A 19,242-nucleotide genomic window follows, 5' to 3' on the forward strand; every position below is an offset into this window, starting at 1 on the left:
ATTGAGGAGAGTAAGAATGTGAAGGAGCACATGTACTTGGATTTCTGAATTGTAACAAATCAGTATTGCTTAAGTGGGATTTACATTTCTGGAAATCCTCATGCAACAAATGATGTAAACTTGCAAAATGAAATTCTCAGAACCAGCACCATCAAGAAGCAACAGATTCAGGAAGCTTAAGTTTTCTGAGCAGCTAACGGCTAGCAACTGTACATGATTAGACACTTATTTTATTCCTTAATAATAAGCATATTGCATTTTTATGTTTTTTTTACATTAAATATATACTGTGTACATAACACTGTCTTTAGGTGTAATAATTTAGAACAAAGGGGATTTGGTAGAAATAGTAATTTTGATAAAAACTATTGGTAATAGACTGATTTGTCCATCTTCTAAAATTATCATTTGTAGAAATTGTCCAAATAGTGAAATAGGACATGGTATTTCTGATTGGGGCAAGTTAAATAATTCAAGTTGAAAGACTTATTTTCTTCTGATATCCAATATTAAACATATTGTGATTGGCTCTGAATATCTTGAGAAGAATTATATATTACTAGGAGGGAGAAAGGAGAAGGCAATGGCGCCCCACTCCAGTACTCTCGCCTGAAAAATTCCATGGGCGGAGGAGCCTGGTGGGCTGCAGTCCTTGGGGTTGCCAAGAGTCGGACACAACTGAGAGACTTCACTTTCATTTTTCACTTTGATGCTCTGGAGAAGGAAATGGCAACCCACTCCAGTGTTCTTGCCTGGAGGATCCCAGGGACGGGGGAGCCTGGTGGGCTGCCGGACCCGCACAGAGTTGGGCACAACTGAAGCAACTTAGCAGCAGCAGGAGGGAGAAAAATAGGAAAATAGATCTTTATAGCTAATAGCAGAATTATTCAAACTTTGAAAAGTAGATTAGTGCCTAGAAATATTTTTTAAGTGGAACGGAAAAGAAGTTTTTACTTTCACAAAGTTGTTTTCTGGACCCCAAACTAATAAAACAGAATTTGGCAAGCTTTTTCTTAGAGGTCCAGGTTGGAAATATTTTAGGTTTGCAAGCCCTATGGGCTCAGCCAGCCCACTATAGTTTGCCAGCTCCTTCTCTAAAGAGTAATTTACATGTGTCCTCTGAAGTGTTGTAGTTTTACCATTTTCCTTATTTATGTGTGGATTGAACCTGAAGGGTCAAAGACACTGAAACCAGTGAGACTGTAGAGCTCACAGGATGCTATCTGGTGCAGGCGTTGGGGTCACACTGCCTGTGTTCAGACCCTGCCCTTCCAGTTTTCTGAGGTGTATGACCTTGGATAAGTTCCTTAGTTTCTCCAAGTTTTTGGTTTCCTCTTCAGTAATAGGGGGCATGCTACCTGATAATGGTTAGTGTGGGCATTTCGTAAAGCCCTTCAGCACAAGATCTGGCACATAATAAAACTCAATAAATATTTATATGATGATATTATTATCTTATACTTTGAATTGTTGCATAAGTTAACAGCATATTAATGTTATTTGATTAATTTCTTCTTCTTTTCTTATTTCCTGTTGAGTGTGTTCTGGGAATTGTGATAAGTGGGAAAAATGGATTGTAGGGTTGATGTTTAGCTTATTTAGAGAGTAAGCAATTTTTAGGAAACCCAATTTGGATTTTATGCTATAAACTTTGTGTATTTTTGCAACAAACATGTGCCAAGCCCTAACCTATGTGCTGGCCATAACACACCTGAAGTGTCAAGACCTTATTCTATGTGCTAGGTATAAAAACAAACAAGGTATAGACCCTGCTCTGCTATTAATATTTAGAATACTGTTAAAGATAAGTATTTTTATTTTTTTGGCCATGCCTTGTGGCTTACAGGATCTTAGCTCTCTGACCATCAAGGATCAAACCTAGGCCTTAGCAGTGACAGCTCCAAGTCCTAACTACTGGACAGCCAGGGAATTACCAAAATGCAGTATTTTAAATGTATTCACATAAAAATGAGTCACAATTTCAAGGTTTTAAAAAATAACCATCAACATTTAGAGGTCTTTTAGCACTTTCAGTTTGTGTCTTGGTTTTTGGAGTTGATTTTCTTGGTCTGACACTATACTTTTTTAAAAACCCGAAAACATTGTACATACAAAATGGGACCATGAGAGCAGCAGTGTCAAACTGATAGTAACCAAGAGATGTTTTGAGAGTGTATCACATGTGGTTGTTTACAATAACTATTTTTATAGACCACAATTACTGCATTTTTAATATATATCATTTAAAAATTATGTGCTGTTTCTTGAGATTAAAATGTCTGACCTTGGGAAAATATTTATTAAATGTTTTGTTCATATAAGGATGTATCTTACACAGGAGGCACACACATTTTTCTTCCTCCTTATTCAACATGGCCTTGGCTTTAAAAGCTAGCCTAGCAGTGCTTAGATAAGTGAGATGTGATGCCTAAAATAAAAGTAACCATTTATAGTTGTATAGTATAGTGTAAGTAGTTTTTTTCTGTGTCTAATTCTTGTTTTCTTCCTACTTTTTCCAGGAGGTAACAGTTAATTTCAACTACCTTCACATAACAGTGCTTCAGTAACAGACTTGGAAGGAAAGTGAGGTGTCACTAGGAGGAGGATGTTTTTCTTATACTTAAATAGCTGTTAGAGTATTTACCGTACAGTTTGTATATACATGTAAGCAATGGATTAGAGAGGGGTGTTTAAGTTATCAGTAAATAAGAAACCTGTGCGTGAGAGACCAGCACAGTTTAGAAGTGTGGAATACTTTCATACTGCTTTGGCATTTTATAAACTATAATAATGGGGATTATGTTCATTAAAGCACAGGCACATTAATGTGTAAGCCAACATGGGATGCCTTCTTTAAAAGACAACTATTTTGAGAAATCTAAACACTTAGATGAGTAGAAGCTATTATGATAAATGACTGAATAAAAATGAGCTGGGTAATTTCTTTCTGCCTGATGAAAGGCAGGGATACATGAAATGAAAGAAAAGGACATAAAAAGTTATGCAAATGATGAGGCTAGTGAGTTGACGTTGCATTTCTTTTAGATTTATCAATGACCATAAAAATATTTATTTAAAGAATATATCAAAAAAAAAAAAAGAATATATCTAAAAGAGAACTGCAGTTTTTTATAAGTATATTTTATACTATTGAATTTGGAAACAGATGTCGAAATTTCAGTTATGTTACTTGCCACTTTGACGTTCTCTTACTTGTCATGCAGAAATATCAACTAGTTTCATCCTTTGATTTATAGTAAGTCAACCAGTTTCATTATATTGGTACATCTTAATGTATTAAACCTAAGAATCAAGGTAAAAATTCCCCTAATTGTTTAATATTTCCCTTAAAGTGCTGTACTATAATACAGCTTTTCTTTTTGTATTTATTTCTTTTCTGCTAAACTTTTTTATTTATATAAATGTTTGGATTATATAAACTAACTTATTAAGCTTCCGGGTGAGTCTGCTAATTAAAATGTAAATGTAACATTAATTAGTATTTCATTTTAAGAAGCTTTATGATTATATTAAAGAAAATAAAATATTTTTGGCAGTTGTTTATAAAGCTCTGAGGCTGTTTGAAACTCCTAACTTAGATTATTTTAATGAGTGTTAATTTTCCTAACTTTTAATTTTTATGACTTGGTAAAAATTGAGCCCATTGTTCTCCCAGGTAAACTATTCTTATGAAGATTAAAGGGTGACTTCATTGCAACTTTACCTTTTAAGGGTTTCTAATTGAGAAAATACAAGGTTCATAGCATTGTCAATTCCCAGTTGTTACTTCTCCTACATTTCTTGAGGTTGATTATCTAATAGACCAGCAATTAAAAACACTGTATAGAAAATGACATGTATTTTAGTTTCATTCCACAAGTGAATGCACTGCATTAGATGAACATTTCATTATTATAAATGGAATGAGATTTTAGCATAGAAATAGTGATTACTTTGTACATAGGTCCAAACTGAGTTTTTTTTCTTTTTTGTTTTTGCAGCAACTGTATTATCTCCATATTTTAATTATGTTCTTTAATGGAACTTGTGCTTTAGTAATTAATGTACCCTTGGTTATATTCTCAGAGGCTGTTTTTACTTAATGTTAGAACAGCTCATAAAAAGTGAAAATTCAGTCACACTTCTTAATTTGTTGTTGTATAAAACTAAAACAATACCTCAAACATTTTTTAATTAAAAAAACTCTTAAATTTTAATCAAATAAGATTATGTGTTTAGGCATGTAAAATTTTGAATTAATGTAAAACCTTGATTAACTTGATGCTCAAAACTAAGTTTTCAGGGATATTTATTGATTTATTTACTTTTTGGCCATGCCACATAGCTTGCAGAAATCTTAGTTCCTGGACCAGGGATTGAACCCACGCCCCCTGCAATAGAAGCAGGCAGAGTCTTAACCACTAGACCACCAGGGAAGTTCCTTAAGGGATCTTTACTTGAAGACATTAGATATCAAGGAAAAATACTTACTTAAAAATAATGATTTAATACGTAATTAAGCTATTATATATTCTCCATTTAGTCTTAAGAAACTTTAACAGTTGAGAATTAGATTCAGGACCGCATATCAACGCTTGAAAAATCAGTTTGGGTTTTTTTTGCCCCCTATGTATCAAGTCGGGAACATAACACTGGTTCATATTGGCAGTTCAAAAATACGGGTCACAGTATCTGTTTTCTCAGTGTTCCTGGTACTCATTTAGTTAACTGTAGTGCCACCTTCCTTGAGCATTCCAGTTAGTCTAGGTTTTACTGTATGTTGGTATTATATCTGGCTCATTTTATTCACCAAACAGTCACTTACTGCATTTTCCTTTTCACTTTTTAGACTATGGTGTTTTATATTTGAGACATAATTTTACTGAGGGGAAAAGTGGAAATGTGGTACAGAGCCCAGTTATATAGTGGCTCTAAAGGTACATAACTGAGTTTCCATTTTTGTTACAAGCTATCCATTCCTCTCTAACTTACATCTGTTCCTTTTTTGTACCCTTTGGTTTAACATTGTTCTCCTCCCCAATTTTCCTCTTCTCCTGGCTGTAAACTCATGGCAGGGTCTGCTTGGTGAGCTCATTCTCTTACAACAGCAAATTCAAGAGCATGAAGAGGAAGCACGCAGAGCTGCTGGCCAGTATAGCACGAGCTATGCCCAACAGAAGCGCAAGGTGATGGATGGTTTAAGGGGGCTACTGATTTGTTTACACTAATCAGCCATTTCTGCCAATATCATGTCACCTTAATCCATTCATGGACTAGAATTATGAGAAATTAGTTTTGACAAGATAAAAATATGAAAGATAATACAGATATGCAACTTTCTGGAGTATGCAAACAAACCCAAAATATTAAACATAGTAGTTTATTTTCTGAAAACTAGATTATCTGTGAGGGTTCATGGACTTGTACTTAGATAATTGTGAATTGTGGTTTACTTGGCCCAGTTATTGAGTTACCCTAAATCTGTGGCCAACTTGTCTATTCTCTTAAGTTTTCACTTCTAAAATGAAAAGGGTTCCTGTGAATGACCATGTTAAATTAAAGAATGAAAGGGTTTTGTTTTAGTTAAAATGATTCAGCAGAGAATTCTTTTTCCTACAAAAGAAAACTATTTTGACTTAACTTTCGGACAGTTATTCTTAAATACTTTTATTAACTTGTAATAAGACTTTTGACATTTATTAACAAAGTCAGCACAGATTTTCACCTTGTCCACTGAAAAATTGAACATTGGAAATTTGATATAATTCTAGTCACTAAAGGACAGATTCTAATAAAACTCAGTGTAACACTGTACAAATATTTGCTTATCACCAAGAAATCCTTAAAAGTAATGCTTTTGGCTTTAGATGATCCTATAATGTAGATCCACAGTTTAATGTCCTAAAGAGACTAGAGTCAAATGAAGTGTTTAAAATGATTTTTAAAATTTTATTGTAAAATCTTGACATCAGCTAGTTACATATATTAGAAAAGTTTTACAGTTAGGTACAAATCTTAAGAAAAATGATCCAGTCATATAATTAGTTTCCTGTACATTCTGATATTGAAATCAACCAATACTACAGATAATTAGTGAAATGATCCTGCTGGCTAACCCTGTCGTTCGGTGGTGGTTAGTACAGTACTAATCATAGTTTATTTTTTCAGAGTCGCTTCCTGGCTTTTCTCAATTCCATGGCTGTGAAATCAACTGCTATATGTCATTTAGCTTTCAGTAAATGAATAATATAGGTGGAAATAGAAAACAAATTATTTTCCTACTTGTGTTAAATCACAGGAGGACTTAGTGTAAATGGTGCTTTAGCATTCTCTGTTCCTCATGCTGTTCAGAGTACCACTTAAATATACTAACAAGTTGGATGCTCAGGCTAAGCTTCTGTCCTTAACTTCATTACAAAAAAGAGGGAAAGAAACTGTTATGTTTTGGTGTGTTAGTTAGAAATATGAATATAGCTCTTGTTTTCAAGACCAGTAGATCTTGTTTTTTTCTTAATGGTAAAATAATTTACAGTGAGCCCCATAGATCTGCTATTTTAAGATTCTAAGATACAGTTTAAGATTATAAATATCCTATTGAATCTGACAATTTAAATGAAAGCAATAGTGAATACTGTTATTTTCTACACTGCCAAGGGTTAGTGTTCATTTGGGGCCTTTTTTCAGACCTAGAGTTATCCTTCCTCTTCCTAATAGTCATTGGATTATCCATATATAACCCTTTTATTCCTCACTCTCCATGTTTGTGAAAGAGCTACTGACAGGGCTGTACCTCTGTCTGTTTTGTTTATTAAGATGTACTTAGAAGGGCACAAAACAGGGCTTGTTCCTGCCCACTTACCTTGTGTGAAAGTTAATGAGACGAAAAACAATTTGTGCACCTCTATAATAGTATCATTCTTTCACTGTCCTTAAAGATGATTTCCTTACTGTATCTTCCCTCCTTTCCCCTTATAGTTACACTGGTGACTTCAGCCTTACATTGTCATAATGACCAAAGTGCTAATTTGATGAGACTTCTATCTTTCCAGGCATTTGAGGTTTACTTGAGGTACAAAACCGCAGCTACTTTTTGTCATTTTTTGATGCTTCTTTCCTACTACATATTGTAAATATTAGTAGGCCTTCTTTTTTTTTTTAATGCTTTTTTTTTTTTTGTAATACTGTACAGCATGTGAGATCTTAGCTCCCTGACCAGGGATCAAACCCGCACCCTCTCCAAGGATCATAACTGCTGGACCTCCAGGGAAGTCCCTATTTATATCTTATTGGTAGCAGCTAGTAGATTTTCCCTGTATCATCCAAGCAGAGCAGCTCATGCAGAGATAGTAGATTAAAACTGCCATTGGTAGATTTGCCTCCTATGAATGTATGTACGCATACATAGAAACTTTTGTGAGTCTTATACTCCATATTTCAGAATGGCTACAATTGCTTAGTAGGAAGAAATGCTTAAAATTTAAAAATCAGGCTTGGTTTTGTTAGGAGCTAGTAAAGGTTTTTCTTTTTCAGCTTTAGCTTGTTTCTGCAGAGGGTTCCGCTCTTTCTCCATCAGTTTTACAGCCCTGGAATTGTAGGAAAGCTCTGGTTTCAAGACTATTGATACCCATTTCTGTCAGGGTGAGTTTTGAACTAATTTCATAATAAAAACTAAATATATTAAACAATAGGACAAGGACTTACTGTAAGTAGCTGAATTTTACTAGTAAAGTGCATCAAAATAAAATATATCCCAGGTTGCTAGTTAAGACTTCAAATAAGTGATAGACTAACAATAGCATGTATTATTCTCTCAAAATATGTCAAAGTATCTTATCACTAATCTTTAAGATTTATTTTGTGAACCTAAAGGTTTTAATCTTGTTTCCTGTAAAATCTTAGATCTAATTCTTGACTCATCATCAACTTGTCTTTTATATAATATAGTATTAACCTTTTAATTTAATGTTAAGCAGATAGGAAGTGTATTGTTGAAACTATGCATGAGTTATTCCTAACAGTCACACCAGAAGGGCACATGATAAATTTAAATACTCCTAAAAAGTTGTTACTAAATACTAATATTAGCATAAAAATTGTGTTTGTAATATTTTAATAACCTTATATCATTTTAATTCTTTATATATCTTTTTTATTTTACCAAATTGTCAAGGTTAGTCCTTTATAGTCCTTGGCTTGTATAAACATTCTGTTTTGTGTAATTATATTGCTTTCTTAATTATTGCCCCAGTTGTAGAGATATGTTGGATTTTCTACTGTAACTTAGATTATATTGCATGATATCATTAAGTATTCACATCCTATACTAATGCTGTTTATATATTTCATACTACTTTAACTTCAGTTGGATGAATATTTAATGGAACAGTAAATCAGAGTAACTTTCCAGATGAATTGGGATTATAATCTGCATAACAATTTTTGTGATCACATTATTACAGTGTGATGTCATGCCATATGATCAAAATATGGAATTAATTTCTTCATTGGCCTTCAGGATTTTGTTCTTTGGGTTGTGGGCTCCTCAACATGCTTGTTTTGTCACATTTTAGGAGATGATTAATAATTCTTGTCCATTTTACACAAACACATAGTCACATGAAAAATGCTTCTATCCACAAGTTGCTGCTTGCTGTACTGGAGTGAGAAGCAGTAATACAAAGTTTGTTTTATGTTGCATTTTTCTCATTTGCAAAATAAAATTTGAAATTTTTAGACATAGGCTTTTTAGGAAAAAGCAATTGTGGATTATGTACCTATCATTTCTAGCAAGTATTGTCATTTTTATTTAAAAGAAGTTTGAGGGGAATTTTGAGAAAGCATTTGGAAACAGGAATTAAAATCTCAAAATAACATTTTATTGCATGGATAAGAGTTATTAATGTCCACTTCAATAAGCAAATCATTTAGAATATTTTCATGTGTATTTGCTACCATGAGGTCTTGGCTGCTTAAGCAGCCAGTGAAATCAGGATGAATAAAGATTTACCTGAGTTTTAACTTGATTTTTGTCTCCTATGGAATAAAATCATGTTTAAAAATTTTGAGTACAGAAATTAGATAATTATTTTAAGATTGAGAATGGCAACTTTGGTATCTCACTAAGGAGTCAAAGCAGTTATATAGATTTGTCATAAATGACATCATTTTAATTGCAATTGATTATTGTGTTTTATATTTAGAATTGTGATTACTTTAAAGCTTGTCGTAGAATAAAGTTCTTTATTTTAAATATCTTATCTTAGAACTATTAGCATTACTAATAATTAGAAGTAGTTTCCCTAATACCTGTGGATTTTATCCTACTTTTGTTTTATTTTCAAATCAATTTTGTTTGCTTTACTCAACTTCACTGCCTCTGATGCATTCGCTTTATTATGGGTTAGAAGATCTTGCAGTGGAACTAAATTTAAAAAGCAAGCATCTGGCTCCACTTAAAGCTCTGAAAATGCAATTGTTCTTTGCATATATTAAACACTTTCCTACTTATGGAATGAAAATGGATAAGTGTTTGCTTAAAAGATAAACTATGACCAATAAATTTTTTCAGTAGCTGTACATTATAACGCGTCTGACTTCTGAAAACATTATTGTGAGGATTTCAGTGCCTTATTTCTCAAGCATCCAAGTCCCTGTGCTTGAGTACAAAACAACCTGTCAAGGACCTAGTAAATGTATGTGTTGATCTATTTTTCTAACAAGCCAGTCATAAGAAATGACTAGAACGGCAATAAGAAGATGATTTCTTTTTAAGGTTTTCATTTATATAAACTTTTCCTGAGCTGTTTTTGTTGATGAATAAGATTACTTTTTAAAATAAGCATTTGATTTAAAATTTCCTTTTATTAAATATCCATGTAAAGTGTATAGTTTTTACTGTTAAAAATGGTTTATTTAAAAAGTTAACTTACTGTATATTCTATATAAACATAATTCTACTCAAAAAATTTTTATTTTAAATATTTAGGTGTCAGACAAAGAGAAAATTGACCAACTTCAAGAAGAGCTTCTGCATACTCAGGTAATACTAATATAATTCATAGTCAGGTAAAAAGAACCAAAGAGTTTGTCTTATACTCTAAATTTGGTGATGTGGGAATTTATCTTTTTAACTGAGCAAAGTTTGTAGTGATTTAATGATAGAACCTTATTATTATCAATAGATGCCCCCACAAATGCAAAAGCTAATTGAGAAATAAGGAATAATGAAGGAACTTGATAAGTTTAATTAACTCATTTATGTGTAAAACCTATTGTTGAGTGAATCATATGCTTTTAATTTTAGAGGAAGACTATGGCAGAAAAGACTGGGGAAAGTGACTTGTTCTTGTATAAACCTGTGCTTGTATTTTTACATTAATTGGCTAATTAGAGGAACAGTTAAAAGAAATTGGAGTGAAATCTATCACAGTTCTCTAAAGTCCAAACCCAATCAGATAATAATCTTTCCAAAGGTATTAATATTTCTGACACTAAAGAGTTATTCTCTTATAGTTGATGATACAATTATTATTTTAAAGACTTGTTCTGTGCAATGTAATCGAGTAGAGAACATTCTCCTGAAAAATTGCCACGTTATCCACTCTATCATTAATTATTCTCTATAGATACAATGATATGTGGTAATTCCGTTTAAATTAAAAAGACTCATCAGGTCTCTTTTTAGAGAAAAGTACGACAAAGCAATTTAAATGAAATTAGGAACCAGTGTATGTTGAATCTCAGGTTTTCTTAATATCTATGTATTGATTCATATACTCAACTATATGTTAGAATCAAGTGTGCTCTGAACAACCCTAATATTGTCATGGCTTCACAGCTGGGTGATTATAGTCTGCAGCCAGAGATTAAGAATCACTGGCCTCAGAATGTGATCTCTGGAGAATTAGCATCAGTAATACTCTTTGGGAACTTGTTGGAAATGCAGTCCCAAATGCACTGAAACAGAAACTCTGGATGTGGAACTTAGCAGTCTTTGTTCTTAAAAACCCTCAAGTGATGTTGATGAGTTCTTAAGTTTGAGAATTATTGGCCTAGAATTTTGCATGATGGCCCATAGCACATCTCTGTAGGAAGCCTGCAGATTGACATATACTAAAGAGTGTTTCCAGTCCCAGAAAATGTAGACCCCATATTTGATTCGGTATTTACCAAGTGAACCAGTAGAAATCCTACCACCGTTATATATACCTATTGATATCAATCTTTCTATTTGTTGGAAGGTGCTAGGCATTGATGAAAGTACTTTATGGAGAATTCATGATATAATAATGACATTACCTATATTAATAGTGTCCAGTTGAAATAAAATGCAAGCTATATGTACTTTAAAATTTTTGCATTAAAATAAGGGTAAAAAGAAATAGGTAAAATTTTAATGTTAATAATATATTTAACAAAGTAGATCTAAAATAGTTATAGATCTAGTTAGTATAAAAATATTAATGTGGTATTTGTGTATTTTTACTGAATTATAGAAATCTGATGTGTATTTTATTCTTAACACACACCTTAGTGCAGACTTGCCACATTTCAAGTGCTAATTATCCATATGTGGCCAGTGGCTACCATCTGTATTAGACAGCATAGGTCTAATTCTTAGATAACTACCAGAAGTTTGTTGTGTGTACTATTACTGAATATAAATGAACAAGTTCTGTAAAAATATATTTATAATATAAACCAGCCTATAGTTCTACCTGTCTCATACTATATAATTTCTTAAATTTATCTTAAGTTGGACATTCTCTGAGGATAAAGCCATGATCTCTTGTTATTTACTTTGTGCTTGGAAGATTGTAACAGCCTAACATATTTTCCAAGAAAAATTTTCCATTTCTTTCTTTCCATTAACAAAAGACATGTTACTGTAAAGTTGGACAAAAACATCCAGTTGGTGGGATGGGGAGGGAGGTTGTGGAGGGAGGGGATATGTGTATACCAGTCACTGATTCATGTTGACGTATGGCAGAAACCAACACAATATTGTAAAGTAATTGTCCTCCAATTGAAAATAAAATTTTAAAAAATCCAGTTGGTTGTAAGAAAGAGTAATTCTTAATAATTTTCTGAACTTGGTTAATGTTTATAGAAGAAATAATCGAGTATAAACAGACCAGTTAGAAAAGGATCACATTTATTGGTGTAGCCAAGCATCTAATTTGACAAAAAAGCTTGTATAAACATATTAGTCTTTTAAATTATTCTTATGTCAGTATTTTAAAAATTATAATGTGTAATCTCTGGTCATAGAAGCTTACCAAAACTTAAAAGAGTTTGGGCCCTCAACTCAGACCTATATTCAAAACTATGTGACCTTGGATAGGCTCCTAAGCATCTCTAACCTCTGATTCCTAACCTGTATAACCTTGGCCTCACATGAAGCCTTAAAGGAGTTAATACAGGTGAAACACTGAGTAAAGGGCCTGTCATGTAACGCATGGTCAGGTACCGTTAGCTATTTTTATTTTATACCTTTTTAATAAAATAATATAGGGGCATAAACAAAATTTGAATTTTTGTCAAATGTGCCTTAACTGAAGATTTAAAATTTTGATGCAGGAAATAGTGCTTCATAGAGTATACTTAAGAGCTTGCCTTTTCAACTCCTTTTATTTTTAGTATTTTTATTAATTTCTTCAACATAAACAGCAAATAATTTTCCAATAAGATGCCAATTATAACAGAAAACTATGAAGTTCATTGTTTGAGATAATATTCATCATTATTTTGTTCAACATTTTCATAGTTAACTTTTAAATAAAATAATTAATTTTAAGTGCTTCAGGATCAAGGAAGATTTTAATTTATACTTAATGTTATTTTTTAACCGATTGGTTTCTTATGAAGTTACTTGTATTACTGTGTTGCAGTTAAAGTACCAGAGAATCTTGGAACGGCTAGAAAAGGAGAACAAAGAATTGAGAAAATTAGTATTACAGAAAGATGACAAAGGCATCCATCATAGAAAGCTTAAGGTATTTTAAGTGTGTCTTAACTTGTTAGCTCTCAAAACTGCCACTTCACATTGTGTCTTCATCAATACCAGTTTTTAAGGAACTGCAAAGGGTTCTATCATCCTTTTCTTTCTAATCTTATGCCCTTGGGGGAAAGGGAGGTCTCGTCTTTTGTTAAAGACTTTGTAGATTATAGTCTCCGAACATTTGTTTTTTTATTAGATCCATAAATTCTTCATACTTGTGAATCAGTGAATCAATTTATTTTTTTATGAAATATTAAACTTCCCTAGTGGCTCAGGTGGTAAAGAATCTGCCTGCAATGCAGGAGACCTGGGTTCAATCCCTGGGTGGGGAAGATCCCCTGGAGAAGGGAATGACAACCCACTCCAATATTCTTGTCTGGAGAACTCCATGGAGAGAGGAGCCTGGCAGGCTATAGCCCGTGGGGTTGCAGAGAGCTGGACACGACTGAGTGACTAACACTTTACTTCTAGGCTTACTTCATTTCTGCAGCTGTAAAATCAGTAAGTTAATAGAAAATTACATATGTCCTCTTTATTGCCTTACTTGTAGTGCTACTGCATGAAGAGCCCATTTTCTTCAGTTTTACAATAGTTAACATTTTCTTCTGGAAGGTTCCTTAGGCATTTTAAAGAATTTTTGAATAAACATGCTGGTATTGTTATCAGCACATTGATAATTACCATTATCAGTAAATTAAATATTATTATTCCCCACTAAACAACCTGTATGTGCTACATTAAATTGAAGTAATTCTTTTTTTTTAACTTAAATGTCATATAAGTAAACAGAATGTGTATGTAGCAAAACTTCAATAAATCATGACACATGCATTTTGTGGCCAAGGTCCAAGGATATACAGTTCTGGTTTAACCAACATGTATTAGTAGTTCTGACTCCAAATTACAACTGCATAATACTATCATGACTTTATTTATAAGCCAATATGTGGCAGTTGGAAAAGTCACATCCAAGTGTAAATAAATATTGAGAATTTACCTGAGCAGTTGTATTTTCTCTCATTAAGTGAAATAGTAATGAAGATTTGAAAAGTTTGTTGTTTATCTTTAGGTCCAAGGGATAATATAATAGTTGCTTTCCTTTTAATTACTAGTAGGTGTTTAGAGATGAAAGGAACTTCAGGCCCTCATTTTGTTCCTACTTTGGTATTAAAACTTACCTTTAATTATTAAATGCTTGGTAGTAGCCTTTTTCCCAGGCCTGTTTATATGTTCAGTCATTCCTCAAATACTTGAAGTTTGTTATTTTCCAGAAAACTTGTTTGACCCTGGTTTTACTGAGAGAACAATACAGGATGTCTGCTCCTGGTGCTCTCATGTTTTAGTCTGCCCAGTTATCAGTATACACTACTCGTCCTTACTGATTTAACAATAATTTTGGTGATTCTTTCTCTACTTTACCTTTTCTTCAGTCTCTCTCTCCCTCTCTGAGAGGGAAACACCAAACATTCCTTTCAGTTGGTACCTGGTATTGAGTGTTAATGGTCTTTCTTTGTTGGGCACTTAATATTAGCTCTTCAGTATTTTTTTTTTTTAATATTTATTTATTTGTCTGCCCCGGGTCCTTAGTTTTATCATGTGGATCCTTAGTTGTTCTTAAGTTGTAGCGTGAAGGATATTTAGTTGTGGTGTGCAGATTCTTAGTTGCAGGCGTGTGGGACCTAGTTCCCGGCTCTGGGATCCATCCAGGGCACCTAGCATTGGACGCTGGGAGTCTTAGCCACCGGACCACCAGGGAAGCCCCTAGCTCTTCAATGTTAAACAGTAACCTCCCTCTTTTAGTGTTTAATTGGAAGATTAGGAAATCCTGAATTAACATACTGTGTTAAATCAGTGTCTCTTGAAATAAATTGGATAAGAAGCTATGGAATTTTATTCTATACTGTTTTACATTTACTCAGAATATAATTATGGGAACTCTTTGAATTTACCAGCTTTTTTATCCTGACACATCTGTGGGTTTTTAAAAATGTTTTCTGTATTTTATAATATTGATTTTTTGAATTTTATAGAAATCTTTGATTGATATGTATTCTGAAGTTCTTGATGTTCTGTCTGATTATGATGCCAGTTATAATACACAAGATCATCTGCCAAGGGTAAGTGAAAAATTAGTACACAGTGAAATTGCCCATTAGCAGAAAAGCACATTAGTTTTTTAAAAAGTTGCGTGTGTGTGTATACATAGACAAAGACAAAATTTTCTCTATAATATTCATGTGTTCTAGGTGATGTCTCAAGCATTGAATGTTGTTTGACTGTTTTGGTGCATTAGTTTACTTGTATTTATGCATAATGAAGGAGGGCTTTCAGATATTTGGCATTATATATACATGATGTCTATGATATTAAAATTCCTGCTTGGTAGATAAAATTAGGTACATAGGAGAAATATAACCTCACAGAATTGAAAATGTCTTTATAAAGAGTAAACTAGCTATGGAAGAGATTTATGCAATAGTAATGTTAATCTGGTTTTAAAACTAGTAGTTTAGCATTAGTAATAAAAATTTGGCTATAAATAATGGATCCAATTGATGTTTTACTGTTTATTTTCAGTACACATCCATGTATAAACTATCATTTTTTTTTTCTGGATATTTTAAAATCATTTAACTGGACAGTTTTTAAAGACTAATTCCCAGCAGCATTCCAAATGTATTGAATTTAAGTTCGTATCAAAAAATTTGAATATGTGGTATTTATTTTGTGGTAAGGTTGTTGTGGTTGGAGATCAAAGTGCTGGAAAAACTAGTGTGTTGGAAATGATTGCTCAGGCACGAATATTTCCTAGAGGGTCTGGGGAGATGATGACACGTTCTCCAGTTAAGGTAAGAAAATAGGCCCTCTGGGTCAATAGACTTATTGTGGTGATCATTGTCTAATGTATTTAAATGTTGAATCACTGTTTTGTACACCAAAACTAACATAATATTGTTTGTTAACCATATTTCAGTTAAAAGAAAAAGGTAGGCCAAACGAAGTTCTTCAGGGAAGTAATCACTTTAACGAAGTTTGTCCATTGTGTTGAAATGAAGAATTTTGACGAAAGAATTGATATGTAGCATTTGAAATTTTTCCTAGTGTAGAAATTAGTAGAAGTCATCCTTCAGACAAGAACAAAGATCAGGAGTTTGGGGCTTGCCTTTGGGATGTTAACAAAGCAGCAGCTGGATGTGCAAGTTTGGAGGGCGATCTGGACTAGAGATGGAAATGGAGGAGTCATAGTCAAACATCTAAAGGTGGTAGTTAACTCCCTAATGGATAAGATCACCTAAGGAGTGAGTGGAGATGGAGAACACCTACAACCTCTGAAACATTTAACTCTCAGTAAATAGATGTTAAAGAAATGAATTGTTACCTAAATTTACTATTGATGTGCAATGCAAAATTTCCTTTTAGTTTTTCAAGTTTTGAGATTGATGGTTTTGTGCTTGGTACTTTGTACAACATTGACTGGGAAATGGAACCATGTAAGTACTGTGGGAATTAATAGAAATTGTAAATACAGTCTTCTCAATTTTCTGTTAATTTCAGGTGACTCTGAGTGAAGGCCCTCATCACGTGGCCTTATTTAAAGATAGTTCTCGGGAGTTTGATCTTACTAAAGAGGAAGATGTAAGTAGGTTTCGTATGAGGTTTATATGTGTAATTTTTTATAATCTGTGTAAACTTATAAAAGACAACTAAATGGAATATTTAACTGACAGTTTTCTTAGGATTTTGTTGTTTTTCCATTGATAGCTTGCCGCATTAAGACGTGAAATAGAACTCCGAATGCGGAAAAATGTGAAAGAAGGCTGTACTGTTAGCCCTGAGGTAAGTCCTGCAATTCATTTCAACCATGTTTTATGGAAATCCAGTATTTTATGGTTTGAAATCATGATATTAGCATTGATATTTAGATTGAAGCAGTTCGAAGATAGTCTTTTTTTTTTTTTAATATTCCAAAGAATGTTTCATTTTGTGGGAAAGTTTTATGAAATAATTATTCCCATGATCAGAAAAAGCATAACTTTTTTTCTGAACCACATATCTAAATGAATGAGATAAAGAATTTTCAGGATATGTGTCAACAAAAAAATTGCTAACAAGCTGTCTTTCAGTTAGTTTTTTGGCTTTTGGATTTTTTTTTCCCTGAACAGACCATATCCTTAAATGTAAAAGGTCCTGGACTACAGAGGATGGTGCTTGTTGACCTACCAGGTGTGATTAATGTAAGTGTATACAAAACATGTATCTTATCTTATTCTGTTGTGGCAGACATTTATAATGACCTTTAAAACCTTTTTCTTCAAGACTGTGACATCAGGGATGGCTCCTGACACAAAGGAAACTATTTTCAGTATCAGCAAAGCTTACATGCAGAACCCTAATGCCATCATACTATGTATTCAAGGTAAATCTTATTGAAAGGTTTTAATTGCACTAGTATTCTTCCTTATTTAGCAATGAAGGTTTGTTTTACATATGTGTTACATAAACATGGGCTTCCCTGGTGGCTCAGATGGTAAAGTGTCTGCGTATAACACGGAAGACCCGGGTTTGATCCCTGGGTCAGGAAGATCCCTTGGAGAAGGAAATGGCAACCCACTCCAGTTCTCTTGCCTGGAAAATCCTATGGATGGAGGAGCCTGGTAGGCTACAGTCCATGGGGTCACAAAGAGTTGGACGTGACTGAGCAACTTCACTTTACATAAACATATAAAACAAATGTTTTATTTTCTCCTCCTGTTCATTTTATAAGTAGAATTGAGGTTGGTGATATTTTGATGAATTTCCCTGTGTAGGCATCATAGAAATTCTTATTGGCTAGAATTTCTTTTCACAACTAAGATAAAATATTAAGAAAGATGATTTTACTATAGTGTTAGACACAAGATGTAGCTTCTTGAAGTTTTTAAAACCCACTTTGTAGCCATTACAGTGTCATTTTTCAATTTATTTTCAGATGGATCTGTGGATGCTGAACGCAGCATTGTTACAGACTTGGTCAGTCAAATGGATCCTCATGGAAGAAGGACAATATTTGTTTTGACCAAAGTAGACCTGGCAGAGAAAAATGTGACTAGTCCAAGCAGGGTGAGGGCAAATTCTTTATGCAAGCTTTAGTTATGACAGAAACTGAATGGGGGGAAAAAGATTTCCTTGTGAAATAAAAGTAGTAATGGGATTTTTCTTGGTTTTCATTAAAAAAGCAAAGTATTGTTAAATTATAGTAAATTATGTAAGTGCAGAATTGAGGTTTAAGTGTAATTCTACAGTTATAACTAGTTTGATTCAAATTCTTAAAACTAATGTTGCTTACTCTAAATTTTGTAGGCTGACATAGTCATTAACCTCATTGCAGTATTTTTTAACATTAGTTAATATTCATAAATTAGTGTAAAACTAGTGATGGTTTAAATTCCTTCTGGACATTACTTATGTTATTCTTTGTTTTAAATTTTTTTATTTTTTATTCAGATAAACATTACCTTTCTTAACTGATTAAAGAGCGTGTGGCAGATGTTCATAATAAAGAAGGCATTGGATGGGGTGTCTAGGCTCAGCATTCTTATCCATGCTCTACCAACAGCTGGCTACATGTCCTTGGGCAAATCTTGTTAATTTGTTCTGCATCCAGGAAGAGCACAATCCAGTCTATTAGGCTAGTTTATCTCTAGGGTTATTTTCATTTCTGATATTCTTGTGACTTCTATATGAGCTTCCCTGGTGGCTCAGTGATAAAAGAATCCACCTGCCAATGCAGGAGACACGGGTTCAATTCCTAGGTTGCGAAGATCCCCTGAAGAAGGATCTTGCCTGAAAAATTCCATGGACAAGAGGAGCCTGGTAGGCTACAGTCCATGAGGTCACAAAGAGTCAGACGACTTAGCCCCTGAGCATACACACAAACACACACACATGACATCTGTGCATGGTGTTCCGTGTCCATTTTCTCCTCCTCCCTTAACAAGGAAAGAACTTTGTTCCAAGGTACCATTGTGTGCAAGTTTTACTAGGGCATGCGCTCTTCTTAATTGTGAAGGCATAATGTAAAAGTGGGTGAAAGCGCACAAACTAAGCCAGATTGCCTTAGTTTCCCATCTGCTCTGCTGTTGCTATGTAACACTGGGTAAGTTATTTCACTTTTTCAGTGCTTTAGGCTTTGTCACCTGTTGGAAATGAAAATATTAATGGTACTAAAATTCTGCAGCACAGGAGACCTGAGTTCCATCCCT

General features: G+C 33.4%; 1 protein-coding gene across 6 annotated transcripts in view; it reads left to right on the plus strand.

The window, feature by feature from the left end:
- The window catches only part of OPA1 (OPA1 mitochondrial dynamin like GTPase), an 83,615-nt gene that overhangs the window by 12,423 nt on the left and 51,950 nt on the right, over positions 1-19,242 (plus strand). For 3 of the 6 annotated variants that reach the window (XM_086320206.1, XM_086320217.1, XM_086320254.1), the window contains 10 exons: positions 5,076-5,186; positions 9,986-10,039; positions 12,891-12,995; positions 15,031-15,117; positions 15,736-15,849; positions 16,556-16,636; positions 16,763-16,837; positions 17,164-17,235; positions 17,318-17,417; positions 17,970-18,100. In XM_086320206.1, the coding sequence (XP_086176332.1) occupies positions 5,076-5,186; positions 9,986-10,039; positions 12,891-12,995; positions 15,031-15,117; positions 15,736-15,849; positions 16,556-16,636; positions 16,763-16,837; positions 17,164-17,235; positions 17,318-17,417; positions 17,970-18,100 (930 nt within the window). Of the gene's footprint in view, positions 1-5,075; positions 7,639-9,985; positions 10,040-12,890; positions 12,996-15,030; positions 15,118-15,735; positions 15,850-16,555; positions 16,637-16,762; positions 16,838-17,163; positions 17,236-17,317; positions 17,418-17,969; positions 18,101-19,242 lie in introns of those variants that run through there. The other 3 variants (XM_086320228.1, XM_086320239.1, XM_086320245.1) reach the window with 2 other exon arrangements.

The sequence above is a fragment of the Bos grunniens genome, chromosome 1, assembly GCF_055505025.1.
Source record: "Bos grunniens cultivar Pamir isolate PY7600 chromosome 1, Bosgru_T2T1.0, whole genome shotgun sequence".
NCBI classification, from domain to species: Eukaryota; Metazoa; Chordata; class Mammalia; order Artiodactyla; family Bovidae; genus Bos; species Bos grunniens.